Source organism: Strix aluco, chromosome 27, assembly GCF_031877795.1.
Source record: "Strix aluco isolate bStrAlu1 chromosome 27, bStrAlu1.hap1, whole genome shotgun sequence".
In the NCBI taxonomy this organism is placed as follows: domain Eukaryota; kingdom Metazoa; phylum Chordata; class Aves; order Strigiformes; family Strigidae; genus Strix; species Strix aluco.
In genome coordinates this window covers 1,683,007-1,704,010 of record NC_133957.1, presented here as the reverse complement: position 1 = coordinate 1,704,010, position 21,004 = coordinate 1,683,007, and the positions used below count along the sequence as shown (strand labels likewise).

Sequence of the window (21,004 nt, the reverse complement as noted above, 5' to 3'; positions counted from 1 at the left end):
ACGGCGAGTTTTATGCCACACGGATTTTTGCTGTTTGCTGTTGTGTTAGGGCTTGTTTTGGGGTGTATGTGCTTTGTTTTGGGTTTAAGAAGCTGCTTGGATATTGTTTTTGCAACAACACGCTCTAATTCCTCCCCTGGACGCAAAGCTTCGCGCCTACAACCTTCCTATGGAATCTAGATTGGAATAAATACAACAAAAAAAATTATATTTTAGAGCCTTTCCCCTTTTAATCGGAGGGAGAAGATCCTCCACGCAGGTTGCGAGCAGGAGGGAATTGGGGAAAAAAATAATTACGCTCATAAACAATAGCTTAACATTATTAGTTTGTAGTTAGTATTAATATTGGTCCATAAAAAGCCAAGTTAAAAGATCGCTGACACTTTAATTAAAAGTTTTGCCCAAAACGACGTCCAAGTCATAAAATAGGGCAGATTACAAACCTGAAGAAATCCATCTGCAGCCAGAGTTCTTGCCCCTATATATGTGTGTGTATATATATATTCATCAGCCAAACGGTGCATTAGAGAGGAAAACGCAGCTCATTTTGGAATTACAGACATATTTCTACGTGTGCATTTCTCTATCTCCACACACCCGCATCCAGAGAGACTCACACGCCCCGATCCCTTATAAAAAGGGTTTTATGAGAACGGCTCTTTAAATAGAAAATACAAAGCTAGAGAAGGGGGAGGAATCCAGAAATTAATGAGAATAAATGAACAGGAGTGCGTTGTTGCATTAGGGGGATGAGGAAGGCTCAAAGTGAGGAAGAGCACACAACCTTAGCATGTGAAGCCGCCATGTTTCCCTTCAAGATTTCCTAATAAATACATAAAAATCCGGGCACACCGCCTGATAAGCACTATAGTTTGGAAAGCTCTACTGCAACACCCACTGTATTTTTTGCTCAGGCATCTCGCAATCCTCTGCTCTCTGCTCGGCTGCAAGGTACGGACTTGCGAGGCTGTTTTCTTCCTTGAAAAAACAACTTTTTTTCCTTTCCCCCCCCTTGCATTGCTGCAGAATTATAGGATATTTCTATTTTTAGCAGAGGCTACAACCTCCGCCCGGTTGCTCGAGGTGTGTTTAGCTCCGCATTTCTCTACATCTCGCCTAGGAATTAAGCAACCCCCCTGGTAAAAATGCAAACAGCAGGTTGGGTGTTAGCAAATTAAATAAAATTAAATAGAGAAGAACGAGGTGAAAAAGGAGCTGCTCAGGGATGCTCAGCTCCAAGAGGGACATCCCCGAGCAGGGCTGGGACCCTCTGATGCTCCTTTTGGGTGAATTGGTTATTTTCGGGTGAGTTTATGCATTATTTTTTCGGGGAGCAAAGCGAAAACACCGCAGCCGTGGAGGCTTTTTCTGCTCCTAAGGCTCAGTGCTCTAAGGTTGAGATTTGTCTTTTTCCCTTCTTGCTCTTTGAATTTACTGCAACTCGATTTGACAAGATCCTCTCTATAAAAGCGTCTCAGCCTCTCCTGGTGCCTCAGTTCTGTTCGGAGTGTTCAGCCCACCACCGGGCAGATCCCCTGATGGAGTCTAGGTCGGGTTTATGTGTGGACAATTCAATATTTTTGTTTATTCTTCCTTTTACTGGGCGTTTTAAAAGGGATAATTTAAGGGGGGGAAATGCCTAAGTGGCATCCTGTAAAGAAAATGATGAAAAGGGGGGGATGCGCTGCAATGTTTTCATCTCTAGATGAAAGCAGCCACCTCTGTTCGGCGGAGGAATATTTTCCACCTCAGGCAGATGATTTCTAACCCAGGTGAAAACCCGATTAGCCCCCAATTGTTGCAGACAATTTTGTTCCTTCAAGACTATTTAAAGGCAGTGGGAGAACCCCTCGGAGCCTGGTACCGCGGAAGTTACGCGTCCTTCAGGTGCACCTTTCCAATGGGTTTGCAGAAGAGATTTTTTTTTTTTTCCTCCCCCTCCGCCTAATAATTCTTTGCAAAACTCGGAAAATATCTGGCAGCACTTCGGTATCTCTGTTTATTCGTATGAAAATGCAGAAGGACAGAGACAGAGGAGGCTCCCGGGGCACGGGATAGAAGACAAATGACTTTAATAAGAATATCTTTTTTAATTCAGCTGGAAGAATAAATGATGAGAGTATTGCTGCAAGTACATTCATTGATTGACAATAAACAATTGCATTAAATATTCAATATGCCACTCTTACGTAATAAATATTTAACTAAACATTAAAGGAGGTTTTCGAATATTTATTAGACATTGACTTAATTCATTTATTCTATTCCTTGATATATCACTAATTCGATATCAAAAGTCATTAAACCAGGCCTGCTTTAACTTTAAACTTGGAAACTTTACACGATCCCCCGCACACTGTCATTGCTTAAATGGTATATTCTCCATAAAGCATGCCAACTTGGTGATGTATAGTTGATGTGCACATAGAGATCAACATAATTAGCGTATGTTAGAAGCTTGTTAATTAGCACCAACCCCCTCACTCCCAGATAGAGAGATAGATAGAGATTTACTTATAATTTAGCAGCTGTAGGAAGAGCTGGGCATTCCCGCCTGCAGCGAGGTTTTGCGAAATGTTGGAAAACTTACTTCTGCATCTCCAGCAATTTTATTGAGCTACCTAAAGTCTATTCAGGAACACTTCTAAGGATAGAAATAGCCATCATAATAAATTATAATAATCAGCGCAATTAAAATATTTTAAAAAGGGTGGAAAAACACCGTTCGAGCTCCCTAAGACCCTCCCTCTTCCCCCCCCCTCCCCAGCCCAAATCGCCCCCACCCCATCTCCAAACCCTGCTGAAAAGCAGCAAGCAGAATCCGAATAGGAAGGAGAGGAGGGAGGGAAAAAAAAAAAAAAAAAAAAAAAAAGGCAAGAGGAAAAAAAAAAAAAGCAGCAACTTCACAAGCCACCCCTTGTACTTGTTCTGCTGTGAATGCTGACGAGGGGTGTGCCTTCAGGAAAATGAATACAAATCTGCAATTGATTTTCATAATGTTTCTGCGGTGTTTGCAAACCAATCGTTTGAACCTCTGAGATCTTACCTAAGTGAACCACTCCTACGCATCTAAGTGCTCCAAACTGATATATGACAATATCTACTTTGGATCACGTGTCCTCCGGAGCGACTAAGACGGATAGCGCGTCATCTCGCCTTCCAAATTTTTTCCCCTCCGCACATCGGATCCAAAACATCTAGCTATAGGAGCAAGAAAAGGAGAAAGATGTTTAACTCGGTGAACCTGGGCAACTTCTGCTCCCAGTCGCGTAAGGAGAGGAGCGCTGAGTTTGGAGAAAGGGCAGGTTGCGCTTCTAATCTCTACCTCCCCAGCTGTACCTATTACGTCCCTGAATTTTCAACTGTGTCATCTTTCTTGCCACAGGCCCCCTCTCGCCAAATCTCCTACCCTTACTCCACCAACCTCTCGCAAGTGCAGCCCGTGCGAGAGGTCTCCTATGGTCTAGACCCTCAAGTAAATGGCACCACCGAAGCAATTACGCCTCGTGTTATTCCGCAGAAGATCTGATGCATAGAGAGTGCATCCCGCCTTCCACCATGACCGAAATGCTAATGAAAAACGAGAGCGTGTACAGCCACCACCACCCCAGCTCCAACCACCCGGCATCGACGGGATTCTACACCAGCATGAACAAAAACACTGTCTTGCCCCAAGGTTTCGACCGCTTCTTCGAAAATGCCTATTGCGGGGCGGAAAATCCGACTGAGACCTGCCTGCAGAAGGGTGAGGGCAAAGTGGAGGCAGAGTCCCAACCCCACGCACTGTCATCCCGCGGAGAGCAAGGTATAGACCCGGAAGATGAGGAGGAAAACACAAACCCAGGGTCTTCAGCCTCGTCCTCTTCTGTCACCAAGGAAGGAAGCAAAAGCAGCAATTCGAGTAGGTAGAGCAGTAAATGGAAAGGTTAAGGGACTAGCCCGTGTGTTTTGTCGGTCAAATTTTATGTGGAGTTTTATAAGCATTCAAAGGATTTTATTATAACCTACAAAGCTCTTTCTTCCAACGAGAAGAATTTTTACGATGGGAAAAGCTCTTTGAAAAAAATGGAGATGTTAGGCGCAGACACAGTATCTTAGAGTCTGTGAAATTTTAAAAGCACACCATCGTGACAAATATTAACTTTGATCATGAACTTACATGAGCATTTTAAAAGGATTTGGTCCCGGGTTGCTGAGGGTAAAAGGCAATTGGGCAGAACACTACTTTAGCAGCCTGTGCTTTCTTTTAGGCATTAAGATGCATGCAAAATGTTTGGGGCGGCTTTTTTTTTTTTTTTTTTTTCCTTTTAATTAAAACTGTATGTTGAGTCTTTTCTCTTGGTGGGGGTGCAGTGCTAAGAGGGAAATCTGCCGAATTTGCCGGCAAAGCTGAGCATTTTCTTCGACTTTTCTGTTTAAAGTGGCATTTATTCTCCTCCAAGCCTAGTGCAGCGTCTAGCTTTTGTCAGAAAGGGCTTTTACTTACGTGGTTGTTCGCTTGGGTCTTCTGGGTTTTTTTTTTTTGCATGCACTCACATTTTCTAGGCAGTCTTGGAGGAGCTTTTTTAAAGGCTGAATCCAGGCAACTTTGCAAGTTAGCGTTCAGCGAGGGGCTCTTTTGGGAAGAGGGGAGGGTTGTTTTGTTTTCCTATTTGCTTTCGTGATGCAAGTCCCCTTTTGCAGCTCAGATGCTAAATTCTCTTTTACTTTGATTCCTTTTTGCGTGTGTGGCGAGGACTGGAGTTAATCAAAAACTTATGCGGAACATAATATCTAGTTCCTCTAATTCCAACCTTGCTCATGCTGTTTCTATACAGATAACAGATTTGCAGCTGAGCGTGGGGATGTTGTTTTTTGGGTTTTTTTGTTGTTTGGTTGTTTCCCCCCCCCCCCCCCCCCCCCGCCCCAGCCTCTCTAAACCCTGCTCCAGCAGCCTGCTGCCTCCAGTCCCAGGCTGGTTTTTATTTAAAAAAATAACCTATCTGCACCGAAAATGTCTGCATGTGCCTGCGTTAAGCCCCGTGCAGTGGGAAAATAATTACACCACGGTCCTTAAGACCCTGTGTAACCTCACCTCTGCTACCCCTAACAATAGGCTGGAAGATATCTCCCCCCTGCATTAATAACTGGAGTTATTAAGCTGCTCCTATCTAGCTGGTCAGCTGTGAAGATGAGTCTGTGTTTTGCATTTCTTTAGGATATTTACCCTGCCTTCTGGTTCTTTTAAGGTGCTCCCAGAACGAGGAAGAAGAGATGCCCCTACTCGAAATTCCAGATCAGAGAGCTAGAGAGAGAATTTTTCTTCAATGTCTATATAAACAAAGAAAAAAGGCTCCAGTTGTCTAGGATGTTAAATCTTACTGACCGACAGGTTAAAATTTGGTTTCAGAACAGAAGAATGAAAGAAAAAAAATTAAGCAGAGACCGCCTGCAGTATTTCTCTGGAAATCCCTTGTTGTGAACATCTTTTGAAATCCCCTCTGCTGGTGAAGTGTATGTGTATTGAGGAGGAACAGTTGCGAGCATGGGTTTGCCCTTTGAGTCGACAAAGCAACCTCAAAGTTTAAGCCTTTTCGTTACTTATATTTGTATGTCTGGGACAGTGCTGAGTAACAAAAGGAGTGAGATTTTCTTTCAGTTCCCGCTTCAAGGACTTGAATTCCGTGAACATTTTATTTAACTTTTTTTTTTTTTTTTTTTGCCTGAACAGGTTGGGATTTCCTTTTTTATTTTTATTATTATTATTATTATTTTTATTGTTATTATTATTTAGGCACCCTGTCCATTTGAATAAATCGCAGTGCTGTGTGTTACTACCACGGTGATTTCAGTATGCAGCTGTGTTATCACAAGAGCGGCCAAAGTCTCCCTGTAGGATCAGATCACTTCATCTGGGGTGAGTGTGTGTGTGTGTGTGTGTGTGTGAGAATGCACACACAGTCATGTGTGTCCTCTGTGTGTGTGTGTGCACATTCACACCCACCCCGCTCATCTGTGTTCTAAGGAAGATCATTATTTCCACCTCCTCCATCCACTCTTTCTGTCTAAAAATATATATATGCATATATATGGGGGTGTGTGCGTATATATCCATATATATATCCTCTGCAGTATCATCTCAACATTTGGAGTCGGGGGGGGGGGGGGGGAAATCCAGGCGAAAATACATTTGCAATAACTGTCTCTGAAATGGTTTGTAAATAAATTTCGTAGTGCTTTTTTTTTTTTTTTTTTTTTTTTTTTCCCCTGGAAATGGGAGACGAAGAGCAACAAGAGGAAAAAAAAAAATCCTGCAAAAGAATAATAATTAAAAAAATTTCTTTGTGTATGTAAAGTGAGTCCCCGGGATACTCTGTGAAATTCTGTGGCAAATAAAGACATTGCAAGCTGTTCTACATTATGATTTTATTTGACCATTTTATTAGAATTTCCCCTCTTAAAAGCCTCTTTGCGGTCATTGTGGTGTGGGTTTCTTCTATAGGAGTTTAAATACCTGAATGCATATCAGAAATATCATCATCCATATTCATGGGACTCACTGCAATCTGCTCTAATAGGACTGGTATTAATATGAAACCTCCACCTTGGAGTACACTTTTGGTGGGGAGTTCATTGGATTCATCAGCGAACTGAAATTTATAGGATTTTTCTTGGCCCAGTAATCCTACTCTGAATTTGGCTCCAGATGTCTTTTGCTGTTTTCCGGTTGTAGTTAATCTTTTTGCATTTTCATGAGAACAATATATTAGTCTTCTTAAAAAAAAAAAAAAAATACAAATGAATGAAACTCTAATTACACCGAGAAACGAGCTGCCTTTCCATAAGTCAAGGATACCTTATACCTACAAAGCACAAATGCAAAGTCAAGTCCTTAAATTCCTGCTTAAGGAAAACAAGTTCAACTCCCAGGCACAGGGCATAAAAGTGATTTTTTTTTTCTCTCCCCCCCCTGTTTGCACAATGACTTTTTTCTCGCAGTGTCCGAAAGCAACACAACGTTTTCGAGGACAAAGAAACCCCGAAGATGCCGTTGGTGATGTGGTGCATGTATTTGGTGTAAATACAGTTCGGAAGGGTTGGTTTTTTTTGGGGAGGGGGGCTTATGTTTGAGGTTTCCAATCTGGATGCTCTCCTGCTTTCTGATGTGGAGCGATGGGATTGTGCATATGGACGAGGGAGGGGAGGGGGGACAAAAAGGGGGGAATAAACCCCCCAGCAGCCAAGAAACAGCACATTATATTCCCATCCATTGAGCGTGTTCTTGTAAAATTCTCATACTTGCTTTTAAATACAACCCTGTTGAATGAAAAACCCTTTGATGGTGTCTTCTGATTTTATTTGACAACGGTAGGGCAAAAAGAAAAGATAAACCCACAAAAATGCTCTTCGTTTGCACCCATCCCAACACCCCTACGCACCCCACACACACACACACCCCCCCCGCGATTAAATGCAAACCAACTTCAAGCTTTCGTGATAGACCCGTCCTGGTTACGCCACGATATGATCTTGAAAGGATGTTCAGAGGCATGGTTCTCATTAAAAGAGTGGGAAAGGGAAGAAAAAGGGGCTCGCTGGATGGCAAAACGCTGCTTTATTTTCTTATATTTATTTTTGCAAAGCCTGCGAGCTGAAAGGACGCTTGTCCCCGGTCTAAAATCTCGCCTAAGCTTTACACTGAATAAACTAGACGTAAAGAAGGGGATTTTTTTATTTTATTTTAATTTTTTTTTTTTTGCGGGTTGCAAAGTAAAATAGACAAGATGAAGATAGGAGCCATCTTCTTGGCAGATGTAGCTGCACGCCGGGACCAGCCCGAGGAGGGGGCTTATCCTCCACCGAAAAAAAAAAAAAAAAAAAAAAAAAGATGGGGAAAAAAAAAAAAAGCACCTTTCTTTAATGAGTGTTTGCCAAACCTTCCCAAGGTTAGGAAAACTAAAGAGAGGTGCAATAAGGTGAATATCGGGAGGTCAGAAGCGGCAGTTAATGCTCCGTAACAGCAGCGGCTGTCCGGACAAAAGCGGCTAGTCTAGACATTGTAATAAAGACTGCAGCACTAAACAGCTTAATTTTTCTTAATTACCCCGTCTGGCTAAAGGAAAAGACTTCCGCAGTAAATAGTAAACAAATAAGGGAGTCTTGCCCAGGGAATTTTTTTTTTTTTTTCCTCTTCTCTCTCCCCCTCCCTTTCTCTCCCCCCCCACTCCTCCTTTTCCAAGGCTCCAGTTCAACTGCAGCACAATGAAACTGTAGGCCTAGTTCAAAGTTTTCGCGAGCTAAAATGGAATGCTAGTTGTAAAATCCAAGTTTATAGACCATGTGGGAGTTTACAGCAGCATTAAGCATCAGTGCCATGTAGGAAAAGGGCTGTTAATGTTCTGGGGAGGGGGGGGAGAAGGGGCTGGCGGAGGACGGGGAAGGGGGGGGGGGTCACTGAAGATGCTTTGGGTACCACAATGGGGGAGCGTACAAGCAGAACAGGGTTGAGACATATGTATCTCGCCAGTCCAGTGTGCGGGCACCTATATGGAGGGTGACATATGCGGCGGGGCGAGGGGAGGGTCCGGCGCCGGGGTTTTGGGGCCGGCTCCCATTTAAACCGCCGAAAGTCAAAAATTGCCACGGTGAGGGGTTTTCCGAGGCGGGCCGAGGGATGCAGGGGTGGGAGTGAGACCCACAGGAAGAAAAATGTGAATATATGATGTCTTTGAACTTCAATAAAGTCAAGTCCATCACCTTTAACCCTTTTGTAATAAAGCGGAATCAGAGAGGGTCGCGGCTCCCCGGCCGCCCCGCCTCCAGGGAGCCGAGGAGGGGGGTCGGGGTGGGGGGGGCCCCACATTTTTCCCCCAGAAAGAAAAAAAAACAACCCCAAACTCTAATTTTGAACCCCGCGTGGCGTTTATGATGCTTAATATTTAACTCAGCCGCGCAGCATTTAATGCATTTCGAAGCAGGTTTAACACACACGGCACACACTCTTTATTATTGTTATAAACCTTTTGATATCTTAACGCATGAAAAGTTTTTATAACTTTGTTTGGCGTAAAAGTTTTACAAGTTTTTCCTCTTTTTTTTTTTTTTTTTTTAATTCCCAGCACGCATTTAGGCTTTTCCATCAACTTTATTCCTACCTCGGATGTCCATCACAATAAAGCCTCCCTCATAGGCTGGGGAGCTCGCTCTGTGCTCTACGTTAATGACACCCAGACTAATTACGAAGGCCCTTTCCATGTGACGTACAAACACACCAACCCAACCTGTTTCCTATTGCTCCCTGGATTTCATACACAACATATTGGAAGCAGCTCTGGGTGACTTTGTTGTGAAATATTGCAGAGAGGGAAGGACCGAGGGGGCCGGCTTCTAATTGGCTTCTTGCGGGATAATAATATTCACTTATGTTGGCTTCTATACAAAGAAAATTAATTCAATTTAAAAAAAAAAAAAAAAAAAGAAAAGAAAGGGAAAAAAAGAAAAGAAAGGAGAAAAAGAAAAGAAAGGAGAAAAAAGAAAAGAGAAAAAGAAAGGAAAAATAAAAGAAAGGAAAAAGAAAAGGAAAGAAAAAAGAAAGGAAAACAGAAAAGAAAGGAAAAAGAAAAGAAAGGGGAAAAAAGAAAAGAGAGGAAAAGAAAAGAAAGGAAAAAAAGGAAAAAGGAGAAAAGAAAGAAGAAAAAAAAGAAGCGTGGTTGGGGAGGGGGGATCTGTAAGAGCTGCCAATGCTGGATTAAGTGTCCAGAGATTCTCGTTGTGTTGGACGGGGCTGCACACCCCCACGCACACGCACCCACTTGCACCCACCCCACCCCAGGACCCCACGCAGCCTCTCCCGAAGGTGCCAGGGCAGGAGCACGTAAACTTGACTGTGTGATAAGGCGAAACCTCCTTGGTGGCACGTAAATAAACAACTGAACAACTCAGCAAGAGCGGCACACAATAGCCGCGAGGGGAAATCCGTCCTTTTGACCATTTCCACTTTTCCTCACGGGTTTGACGTTGGTTTGCAACTTGGCCAGAGCTGGGATTTCGCAAAAGCGAAGAAGAAAGCCCGTGGTTTTGGCAAGTGGACTCGAATCGACCATCAATTGAGCTAATCCTCGCCTGTGGATCCTAGGGTGAATTCATTTATTTGTGTACCAGGAACTTTTATAGGAGCAATAGCTGTTCCCGACGGGGGCAGGGCTGGGGCCAGGCGAGCAGTCCCCAAGTCCTGGAGCCCTCGCCCAGGGACCCTGGTGGCCCATAACCTTGGCGAAAGGCGATTAAATTGGTTCTCCTGAAGCACCGCTCCGCCGAGGGGGGACCGGCGGCGAATTTGCTGCTGAAATATTGTAAAGCCACCGGCAAAAGGAGGAGGGAGAGGAAGGGGGGGGGGGGGGGGGGGGGGGGGGGGGGGAGAGGGAGAAAACTTGGGGGAAGGAATTGCGGATTTGAGGCAAGGCGCTTGGAAACTTACGATCGGGTTTTTAAACCTCCGCCCCCCTCCCCAAAATAGAACTAGCCCCTAAAAATAAATAGACTCCCTAAAACTAAATAGATCCCCCAAATTGATAGACCCCCCTCAAATAAATAGACCCCCCAAAATACATAGACCTCCCAAAATACATAGACCTCCAAAAATCAATAGCCCCGCCCTAAAGAAATAGCCCCACAAAATAAATAGCCCCCTAAAAATGAATACCCCCCCAAAAGGGATACGCGGCGTGGGGAGGGGGGGGGGGGAGTTCAGGGCTGCACTACTCCTGCGCTCTCCGGGAATATATTAAAAATATGACTTATATTATTTTGCCCCAAAATGGCGGCTCATTAAGGCCTGGCTTATCCGCCTTTCATAAAGTTGGGGATCCAGGGATGCACAGCATATGTTCGATGGAGGCACGTTTCTCTGCTTTTGATAACTTCTAAATTACAACATGAAACCACGAGAATGTGGTTTGCAACCTCATAAGGCGCTTTTTTTTTTTTTTTTTTTTTTATCTGGAGTTGAGGAATTAGGCTGGAACAGTTTGCTGATGGAGCCCATAAAAACTTTATTCATTTTGGGGAAAAAAAAAAGGGGGGGGGGGGGAAGACTTAATGTAAACATTGCAATTGTTTATGTGCTACAAGTAGCAAAGTAAATTCGTTCGTTTTAATTGTTAAAAAGCGGCCTAATTCCTCTCTTTGAATTAAGTGATACATGCTCAAGAAAATCTGCAGTCCTCTGCTTGAAAGATGTGCTTGATATAAACCGTATGTGACTGTACAAATGACGGTTAAAGCAGCCGAAACTCTTTGGGGTTTGCGAAGAGCGTGTGATTAAGAAAGCAGGAGATACTCGAGGTTATCTCGCAGGCTGAGGGCTGCAGGTATGGAAAAAAATATTAAAAAAATTGAAAAAAATTAGAATCACAGTGTTTTTTTCCCAAGAAAACTCTCTCCCCGCACATATGTTTCTCAGGACTCTCAAGCTTTGCGGCGGTGTCTGTGTTTAGAAGGTAGAGACCCTCAAATCTGAGCAAATCTAGCAAAATAAAAAGCCCGTGCTTCAGCTCCACTATCTCCAGCTTATTTCCATGCTATAGGTGTGAAATTTGTATTTATTCAGATTTTTTTTTTCCCCCCTCAACCGCTTCTTTTTCTCCTTCAAGGAGAAACGTGAGTGTTAACCGCCCGTCCTCGCGGTGCTCTCCATATTCTGTTAAAATTCTAATTGGAACAATAATGTTTATTTTGAAGCGCTCAGCAGACCGGCGTCGCCGCTTCAAAGACGCCTGTTAAATTCTCAGCGTTTTAGCAAAGTTTGAAAGAAATCATTTTCCTATCGTCATATGTGAAAAATAGGAATTCTTTGAGGTTTGCTCTGAACTTGCAGGGCAGACCCACGGTTTAGCACGTCCTTCATTGTTTTCAATTTTTACCTTTCATCGTTACTCTTCACCCCTTTCAGCTTCACTTTTTTTTTTTTTTTAAAGAAAAAAAAACTATAAAAGGGGCTCTCCAAAATCCACATTGCCATCAACCGCTCAGTTATTTTGCAGCTTAAAAACCGCAGCGCAGCCACCAGCATTTCCCAGACCAAAAAAAAAAAAAAAAAACCAACCCAACACCAAACCCCAAAACAAAACAAAAAAACCACCTTTAATTTTCCAAATGTGCAATAATCCACATTTCCAGAGCTCCCACCCGGATTTCCCCACCTCTGCTAGAAATAATTCTCTCTCTCTTTTTTTTTTTTTTTTTTTTTTTTTTTTTTTTTTCGGGAGGGGGGCCAATATTTAAGTTTGTTAACGCGGTTGGAAAATTAAAGGAAACATTTCAGCACTGAATAAACTCCTCCAAAATCCCCGTGTCACATCGTTGTGCTCTGTCACCCTGCCTGCTCTTGCTTATATATGAATTACACTTTCCAAATTTCGCCTTCATGATCAAAGGGAAAGGAAAAGGTTCCACACTCCATCCAGTACATGGGTGCTATGTTGGGGGTAGAAAAGCTTGAACACAGTTTTCAATACCACCTCAAGGAACATAATATCATTCCATAATTCTTTGACTTAAGTTACTCAGAAAGAAGGAAGCAGGGTAAGAGGGATTGTAAAGTTTGATAGATTTCTTGTGGTGATAGTTTACAGTTTCTAAGCCAACATATAAAGGCGTGGGTTTTATTTTTGCATCGCTGTTATTGTACTCCAGTGTACTTTGTCATAAATCAGAATTATTTCCGCTACAACATGGGGCATAATACCGGGCAGAAATACAAATTTAAGGTAATCATTAAAGTGTTGCTACCAAATACTTCCTCGAAGCGAAAATGAATGTTTGTCATAAAAACGTAAGAAAACTTGGTAAAAAATACAATGGGCAGAAGAAGCACTTTCTACACATAACTCACGGTTAAATAATTAGATTGAAAAGGGGACAGGTAAAATATTCCGGGGAAGTCTGAGAGATGCTTTGTCTTGGAAATTGTAGACATTTATATACTCCTCGGGGTGATGGGCAGAAGAGGGGGTTTTCTGGCATCTTTTCTCCCCCCTCCTCATCCCTTCGTCCCTGCCTAGCAGGGTCCACGGCTTCCCTGGCATCCCGAGCGCTGATTTGGGGATGTTTTAGGGCAATTGCTCTGTCTGTGGCGCTGGGGACAATGGGAGGACGCGGGGACAGCCCGCTCCGCGCACACCCCCCCCCCCGCCCCAGGAGAACAGGAGCGGTGAAAGGAAAGGCAAAACCCTACTTTTTTTGGTGTGCCTCGGAGTTCATTGGGTAAAAACCCCCTGAACTGGCCCAAAAAGCCCAGGTTGGACCCACGGCGGAGGGGAGGGGGGGAAGTAGCTTTCTAGGAAACGCGTGGGGATGGCAGCCCGACGGCGGCGGGGGATGAACATCGGACGTGTATATGGTTCCCCTAAAAGTGTGTAAAATTCAAAGTAGGTTATTAAAGTCCTTACCACGGGTAGACTCTCTCCTTTTAAGTTTTAATAGCATTTGTTCGTATTTATTTTCTGTAATTAGAGTAAAGCATTTTTCCCAACGGGGGTTCCACTTAGGCTGATGAATTTTATTTCTCCTTCCATTAATGACCCATGTTTATCATACTTCTAATTATTTTTAACTTTAAACAATATTCGGTCTCCTGGAGACGCTTCTGTGCTGCTTCCTAACGTCAACTTTCTTTATCCATGGCCAAAAAAACACCCATCACCGTGAAGTTTCAGGATATATTCAGGTCATATTTTTATGAACAATCTGATTTTATATTTACTCAGCCCCCTTTGCTCCCGAAGATGCTGATTAGCAACTCGCGAAACAGGCTTGAAACCCTTCAAACATTTACATCGGTACCTTGCGCTGGCAAAAACTGCTAAACAAAACGCCTGCGAACGGTGTAAATCTTTATTTTATACTCACAACGTTTACACATTCATAAAAGATGAGGTTTCCAGCACCGTTTTTTTCCTCTCTCCAGCAACCTGGGTGGGGAGGTTTGCTCGAGATGCTCTTGCGAAGCGCCTGGTTCTGCGGAGAAGCAATTTCAAATTATTTAATGTCACGTTTGATGTGCTCCGTGCAACTCCTTCGCAGCGCCTTCGACAAAAGCACACACCAGAATACAGGGCGAAAAAATCAGGAAAACATATTTAATCTTTAGGCAGACAATACAGGAAACTATGAGGTCAAATTTTGGTGTCCCAAAAAATGCACATGTGTAACTGTTTGACTGAGCAGCATAAATTATTGGCCAGCCACATCAGCTGCAAAAATAAAGTAGAAGAGGGGGAAAAAAAAAAAATCAAACCGGGGGAAAAAAAAAAAAAAAAGCGCAATATAATACAAAATTGCATTGGTCTTTAATTTCATCACCTATAAATGAGAAAATATTGGCTCCCATACTAAAGTTTTATTCTTTGCTTATAAATATTATGTGGAATTTTCGTTGGATATCATAAAACTGAACGATTTCTATCAAACTGTTTTAAAAAGACCTATGCAGATAACACAAATAGAGGCAATAAAGTCGCAAATAGCTTTCCAGGGGAACCAAATGGCGTCTGTAGCCTACGAAAGCTTTTACTGTGCTGGGGAAGGGGGCACACGAAATAGGATTATGCACTTTTAGGCTTTTTCGGCCTAAGATATTGAAACTTGTCCCACTTGATGCGGAGAGAAGACCCGCAAGGCTCTTGAAAGTTAAGTCGAGGGGAATTTTACAGCCCTGCTTTTGAAAATCTTTGGGAAAACAGGTTTGCAGACGTGAGAATATTTAAGCAGGACTTTGCTCTAAACCGTTACAAATCACCCCAAACGGTCAAGTTCCACTTTGCTCCAACGTACTTTTTTTTTTTTTTTTCCACGATTTTGGTCCCTTTCCTTTTTCCCCCCTTCTTTTTCTTTTTCCCCCTTCTTTTTCTTTCCCCCCTTCTTTTTATTTTTCCTTCTTTTTCTCTCCCCCTCTTTTTTTTTTTTTTTTTTTTTAAATGAAAGGTGGCGTTTTCTTTTTGTTTCCCTTGAAAGTGACTCTGAACCCGTCTCTTTCTAATCGTAATGATCTTGAAATTCCGGGCTATCTCCCTTTATATTTATTTATTCGCCATTGCCCTAATCCGCCGCTTCACCTAAAATCAGAGTTCACCCATCAGCACTGCAACACGACGGGGAAAATGATGGAAAAAACCTATAGAGCTTAATTGCTACGCGATTTAGAAAATAATCAAGGAAATAAAGGAGGGGAGGGGGAGGGCACGATAACTACAAAGGTTTAAATTCCGTCGTACTTAAGGCATCAAATCTTGCTCGGAGATTTAAAATTTAAAAGAACACAACAACTTGAGCTGCCATCGCAGCGAATTGCGCCACGAAAGAGGAGAGAGGAAATATTGGAGAGAAAAGTAACTTTTCTCGTGAAATCACCCCAGGAAAAAATGAAAATCAAATAAAAGCCGACCAAACCGGGAAAGTTTGAGTTTGCAAAGCCTTCTGCATGATATTTAGGGAGTCCCAGGTTGGATTTCCCCCCCCTCCCCCAGTAGATATTTCCCGGAAAGAAAGAGGGAGCAGACGGAGAGACAGACAGACAGACAGGAGGGGAGAAAACCCACCACACCACCGCACTCTTGCAGTTCACCATCTGAAAGTCGCTCCCTTTCCACAAATTCGACCCTTTTTTTCCTCTCCACGAGGATTTTTTTTTCTTGCCCCCCCCCCCCCCCCCCCCCCTGCACAACAACGCACATGCCATTTTAGCTCAGAAACTTAAGACAGTTCGGGAATGAAAGTGGATAATTAAAAAAAGCTGTCTTCGCAGAGTCAGAGAAGGCAAAGCTGCTTTGCTGCGGGAAGAAAAAAAAAAGGGGGGGGGGGAAATAAAGCAAAACTAGGTTTTCATCGTCTTTTTTCTTCATTAAAAAAGCTGCTAGGAAACATCCAACCTGCTCTAAGGAGCTTCGAGGTTTCGGGGAAATGCCTGACTGAAGGGTCTCTGAATTCTTCCCCAATTTCCCCCCCCTTCTCTTCCCACATCTCTCTCGAAACAGCAAAAGCCAAGCGGCGCCGAGCGCATCACCCCACAGCACCCCCCAAACCCCATCCAACCCCCCTCAAACCCACCAAATAATTTTAATAAGATTAAAAAATAAACGCCAAGAAGCAGCAGCCGGCTCAGCCCAGAGGAGCTCGCCCATGCCCAGCCTTGCTGGGGAGGGGGAGGAAGGCGCAGGCGAGCGGAGGAAGGAGAAGGGGAGGGCGGGGGGGGGTCGCTGGTGGGGAGGCAATAATTAAAAATTTCAGTCGGTTTTGGGGAGCAGAATGGCAATTCCGAGAAAGCACGGGAAGAGAGGGGAAAAAGGAAAGGGGGGTGATTTTTTTTTAATTTAAATTTTACGCGCTCCATCCTAAATTTAAGAAAAAAATTTTTTTTTTTCTGGTAAATTTTTGTTGTTTTTTTTTTCTTCTTTTTTTTTTCCCCCCTCTTCCTTTCCACGCGTGGCTCCGTTGGTAAACAAACGGGCGGAGGGGAGCGCGGCGGCGGGCGCTGCCTTTGTTCGGCGCGGAGGTCCCGGCCCGGTGCTGGCAGATGTCGCTGTTGCTCCACGGTGCCGCTCCCGGTCCCGACAACTTGACCCCCGTGACGTCGTCCCCGTCTGAATCATCAAGGCCATTTTCAATCCTCATTGGCCTGGGCATCACGTGGGGGGGTGGAGGGGGGGAGAGCGATGCGTGGATAATTATGGTGCTTGATATTTTTTCCCCCTAAAAAAAAGATGTCAGCCCCTGGCTGGAGTATTCCTCCTTAAAAACCCTCTCTGAAAATGTCATGTCCCAACAATGTGACTTCTAACTCGTTTTTGATGGACTCGTTGGCCGGTACCTGTAGAGGGGAGAATTATTCCTCCAGCCAAGGGATGTACATGCAGCCTGGGAGCGATTTCAGCTGCGGAGTCATGAGGAACTGTGGAATTATCCCGTCTCTTTCCAAAAGGGACGAGGTGAATAGCGCTACCTTGTCTCTCAGCACCTATCCATCTTACCTTTCTCAGCTAGACACTTGGTGTGACCCCAAAAATACGTACAGGATCGAGCAACCTGTTGCAAGACAGCTCCCATCCTGCTCCTTCCCAACCAATGTCAAGGAAGAGAATGTTTGCTGTATGTATAACGCTGATAAAAGAGCAAAAAATGCCACAGAGACAGCCCTCTACCCCAACCAAATGCCTGAGTCTTGCCTAAATGACCATGAAGTCCCCGTTCCTAGCTACTACCGAGCAAGCCAAGGTTACCCCTCCATGGAGAAGACGTCAAACTGCAGCAATCCAAATGAGTTTGAGGCAAGTTTTGAATCCAGGGCGAGCCTGAACCCAAGGAATGAGCATCTGGAACCAGCACCACCACCTCCTCCACCTCCTCCGCCGCCCCCGGTGGCTAAAGTGAGTTTCCCCGAAAACACAAAAACAGATAATACTCAGAACACATCCACGAACGAAATTAAAACAGAAAAAAGCGCCCCAGCACCCAAAATAAGTCCTTCGGAAGCAGAGAAAGACCTGAATAAAAACACTGACACCAGCACTGACAATTCTGACAATGAAGCAAAAGGTAAGGGAATCATTCATTACCAGTAGCTAATTTCAGCAATTAGTAATCATCCATAGCTAATAAGAGCAAGAGTAATGCGAATATGCAGTAATGTGCTCTCTACCTTGCCAACTTCTCCTCCAGAAATTGGCACAATAATGTTCTGTATTGTTGCTGTCTTTTGGAAAAAAAATATTCTTCCTAGAAGTGTTGGGTGGTTTGTCTTGGTTTGTTCTTTTTTTTTTTTTCTTTTTTTTTTTTTTTTTAAATATATATATATTAGAGCTGAGAAAAAGGAGCAGAGAGCTATTTGAGAACTCGTCCTCTCGCTGTTTATATGGAGAAAATTTGCTGTGCATGTACTTATGCAAAAAAAAAAAAAAAAAATTGGTCCTTGCAATCAACGCTGCAGAATGTATTAAGATGAGGTGGCTTTGCTTTGAAATCGCAGAGACGTGGGGTTTGTTTGGTTGAGAGGGGTTGTTTTGGGGGTTTTGTGGTTTTTTAAGGCAGATGAACCCTGATTTTTTATTTTTCCCCCCCTTCATATCGCTTTCTATGCAAATGCTTTATTTCCGCGTGCTAAGCGAATTTGTCTTCTTTGGCTTTGCTCAGTGTTAAAGTGGGGTAAAAAATGAAACTGCGTAGAGTCTAATTTGCAGTTACAAACATCTCAGGCTGGAGTTGTGCACTGTGGCTCATTTCATGGCTTGGAAGCTCGTTGGGAGACTCAGAGAGGAAAAAGCTTTTTTTTTTTTTTTTTTTTTTTTTTTTTTCCTGGCGAATTGAGGTCTTGTTTGCGAAGGCAAAAAATGTTTCTGTGTGTTGAGCAGATGTTTTAAGTTTGGGATTTTCTGAAAAGAGGCTTTCATTGAACACATTTTATTTTCACTGTAGAGATGCATATGGCTTGAAATCTGCGTGTGTGTGTGAATATTCGGGTTTGTTCCTGCCCTGATTTGAGGCTAGGTGGATTCAGAGGCTTCTTTCAGGTCAATAAGTGGCGGTCATGTGAAGGGATGGATTGAATTTCCTTAAAAAGTTGGTAGAAAATGCTGCTCAGATCTGAGCAACGGGTTGCATGGTTTGCCTGTGGTATGTGGATTAAAATATCCGCCGTGTCTCAGGGTCTGTGCTATAATTAGGGCTCCAGCAGCAGAAGGATGCCTGGGCTGCGTGGCGTTGTATGTGCATGCAGGGCTGCACGCATGTGGGTCGTGTGTGGACCCCCATGCACACACGCCTCGGGTCTGTGGGACCACCAAAACCTCTCCTCTGGCGTCTCCCCCTCCAAATTTGGCCTTTAAAAAAAGCAGAATCCAGAAACGCTTCTTTATTTTCTTTATTTTTAAAATTATGTCTTCTCCCCCCCCCCCCTTTTATTTTTTTAAATACCGCTCCGCATCCAAAGGGAAATTATATTATCTGACAGCTGAGTTACAATTACACACAGACACACACAAAAAAAAGCAAAGTCAAGGTTATCAAAACCCCTGCAAACTTATCTGCACAAAGCGCCTTTCCATGTCCACGCCAAGCGAGGTTTTGGTGGGAGTTAACCCGAAAGAAAGATTATATTGGGTTGGATTTGTAATTGGGGCGGAAATAAGGAATTAAATAAATACAGATAAAGGTTCTCTTTCGCTTCAGATGTTAAATTTAAAATGGGTGTGTGGAGAAAGACGTGGTTTCCCAGATTTTTTTTTTTTTTTTTTTTGCGTTTGAAAAGGCATTTCGTGTTGTTTGCAGTGTTTTCAAATGGTCAGATCCAATTTGGGGCGGATTTTGTTTGCTTCTATTTCTGTTGCTTCCTTTTAAAATCTTTTATAGCTTCACTTTTCGTTTATGTTGAACCCGATTTTTTATTCGTGCAGAAGGTAAGAGACCTTTCTCCTGTAATTTAAGCATTTGAGGGGGGGTGGGGGGGTGGGGATGATAGTGTTTCCAAGGGGATTTCCAGGGCTTGGTGGCATTAAAGGTTTTCTGCAAACGCGAAAAGTGGGTTCATGTCACACCAGCGAATTTTGAAGGTGCCTTTGGCTAAATCAAGTTTTTTCTTTGAATTTCGCGAATGCAGTGCCGAGGAGGTCGCTACAATTGCTGGATCCGCTTGGCTTTTTCTTAGAGTTTAGGCAGAAATATTGGCCGGCTGCTGGTGCCAGGATTTTCTCATGACCAAATTCAAAGCCCAAGTATTTGCTGTGTTTATTTATGTACGTGTGAAATACGTTTGCCTTTGCAAAGTGTATGTATGCGTATCTATACGAGTGTGTAGAGTGAGGAGAGTGTATATGGGATTACAATTACCTCCGAATTTACCTATAGGTGCCCACACAGCTCATAAAGGCAAATCTATTTCATACAACCCCGGCTCACGAAAAATACACTTGATAGAAAGGCTGCTCGGGGGCTCTCCAGGACGAGCGAAAATAGATTTCTTTCTCCCAAAATAACACACCTTTAGGCAAATATTTCAGCCTCTGCGGTTCATTTTAAAAACCCAGCTAAATTACGGGTCTTTTTGGGGTGGCAAAGAGTGACTTGGGGAAGCCCCGAGAGCTACGGAGGACTCCGAAAGTCACATTGCGGCTCCCAGATTATTTTTAATTAGTGGTATTTTAAACCCCTCCATCCAGCCTAGTCAAGGCAGAATCAATTCATACCGCGATAACCTCCAGCCCCCGCGGTGGGGGAGCGCGGAGCGGTGCGGTTTCTCCGCTCTGCCCCGCTCCGCCTGCGCGGCTGCGAGGTGGAGGTGCGCGCTGCTACCACCAATTTACTCCCAGGCACCGAATGGCTTAAACCACCCCCTTACCTCCTCCAAACCTGCAAACCTCCCTAAAACCCTCAGGAGAGCAAGTCAACCCGGCTCACCTTTTTTTTTTTTTTTTTTTTTTTGCCCAGAGGCGACCTGCCTGCTCTTTTGAAAATAAAATTTAAAAAAAAAAAAAAATCTAAAAAGATATATATTTTTTTTTACACTTTTTTGCCAAAGAAGCTGCTTTGCCAAATGATGCAATCGGGTAAGTTCTCTTTCCCATTCCCCGGATACTTATGTAACGATGTTATTTTTAACAGAGGATATAAAGGCAGAAAACACTACAGGAAATTGGCTGACAGCAAAGAGCGGAAGAAAGAAAAGGTGTCCTTACACCAAGCACCAGACGCTGGAGCTGGAGAAGGAATTCTTGTTCAATATGTACTTGACCCGTGAGCGCCGCCTGGAGATTAGTAAGAGCATTAACCTGACAGACAGACAAGTCAAAATCTGGTTTCAAAACCGCAGGATGAAACTCAAGAAAATGAACAGAGAGAACCGAATCCGTGAACTGACTTCTAATTTTAATTTCACTTGAGTGTGCTCCAGCCCCTGTGCAGGCGAGGGAGAGGGGAGAGAGAGGAGAGGGGAAAAAAAAAAAAAAAAAAAAAAAAAAAAGAAGCCTTGTGCAGTTTGGGG

The 21,004-nt window shown here is 43.5% G+C and overlaps 2 protein-coding genes across 2 annotated transcripts in view; both read left to right on the top strand.

The window, feature by feature from the left end:
- Window positions 1-3,226: 3,226 nt before the first annotated feature.
- On the top strand, window positions 3,227-5,461 carry HOXC11 (homeobox C11). Its single transcript, XM_074807642.1, is given in 3 exon segments — window positions 3,227-3,464; window positions 3,467-3,901; window positions 5,229-5,461. Coding segments are annotated over 3 exon segments (906 nt in total).
- An 11,317-nt stretch (window positions 5,462-16,778) lies between these two features.
- HOXC10 (homeobox C10) overlaps window positions 16,779-21,004 on the top strand; it is a 4,837-nt gene continuing 611 nt past the window's right edge. The window contains exons 1-2 of the mRNA XM_074807723.1: window positions 16,779-17,568; window positions 20,626-21,004. The exon at window positions 20,626-21,004 is cut by the window's right edge and continues 611 nt beyond it. Of these exons, the coding sequence (XP_074663824.1) occupies window positions 16,785-17,568; window positions 20,626-20,903 (1,062 nt within the window). The 5' untranslated portion in view covers window positions 16,779-16,784 and the 3' untranslated portion in view covers window positions 20,904-21,004. The remainder of the gene's footprint in view (window positions 17,569-20,625) is intronic.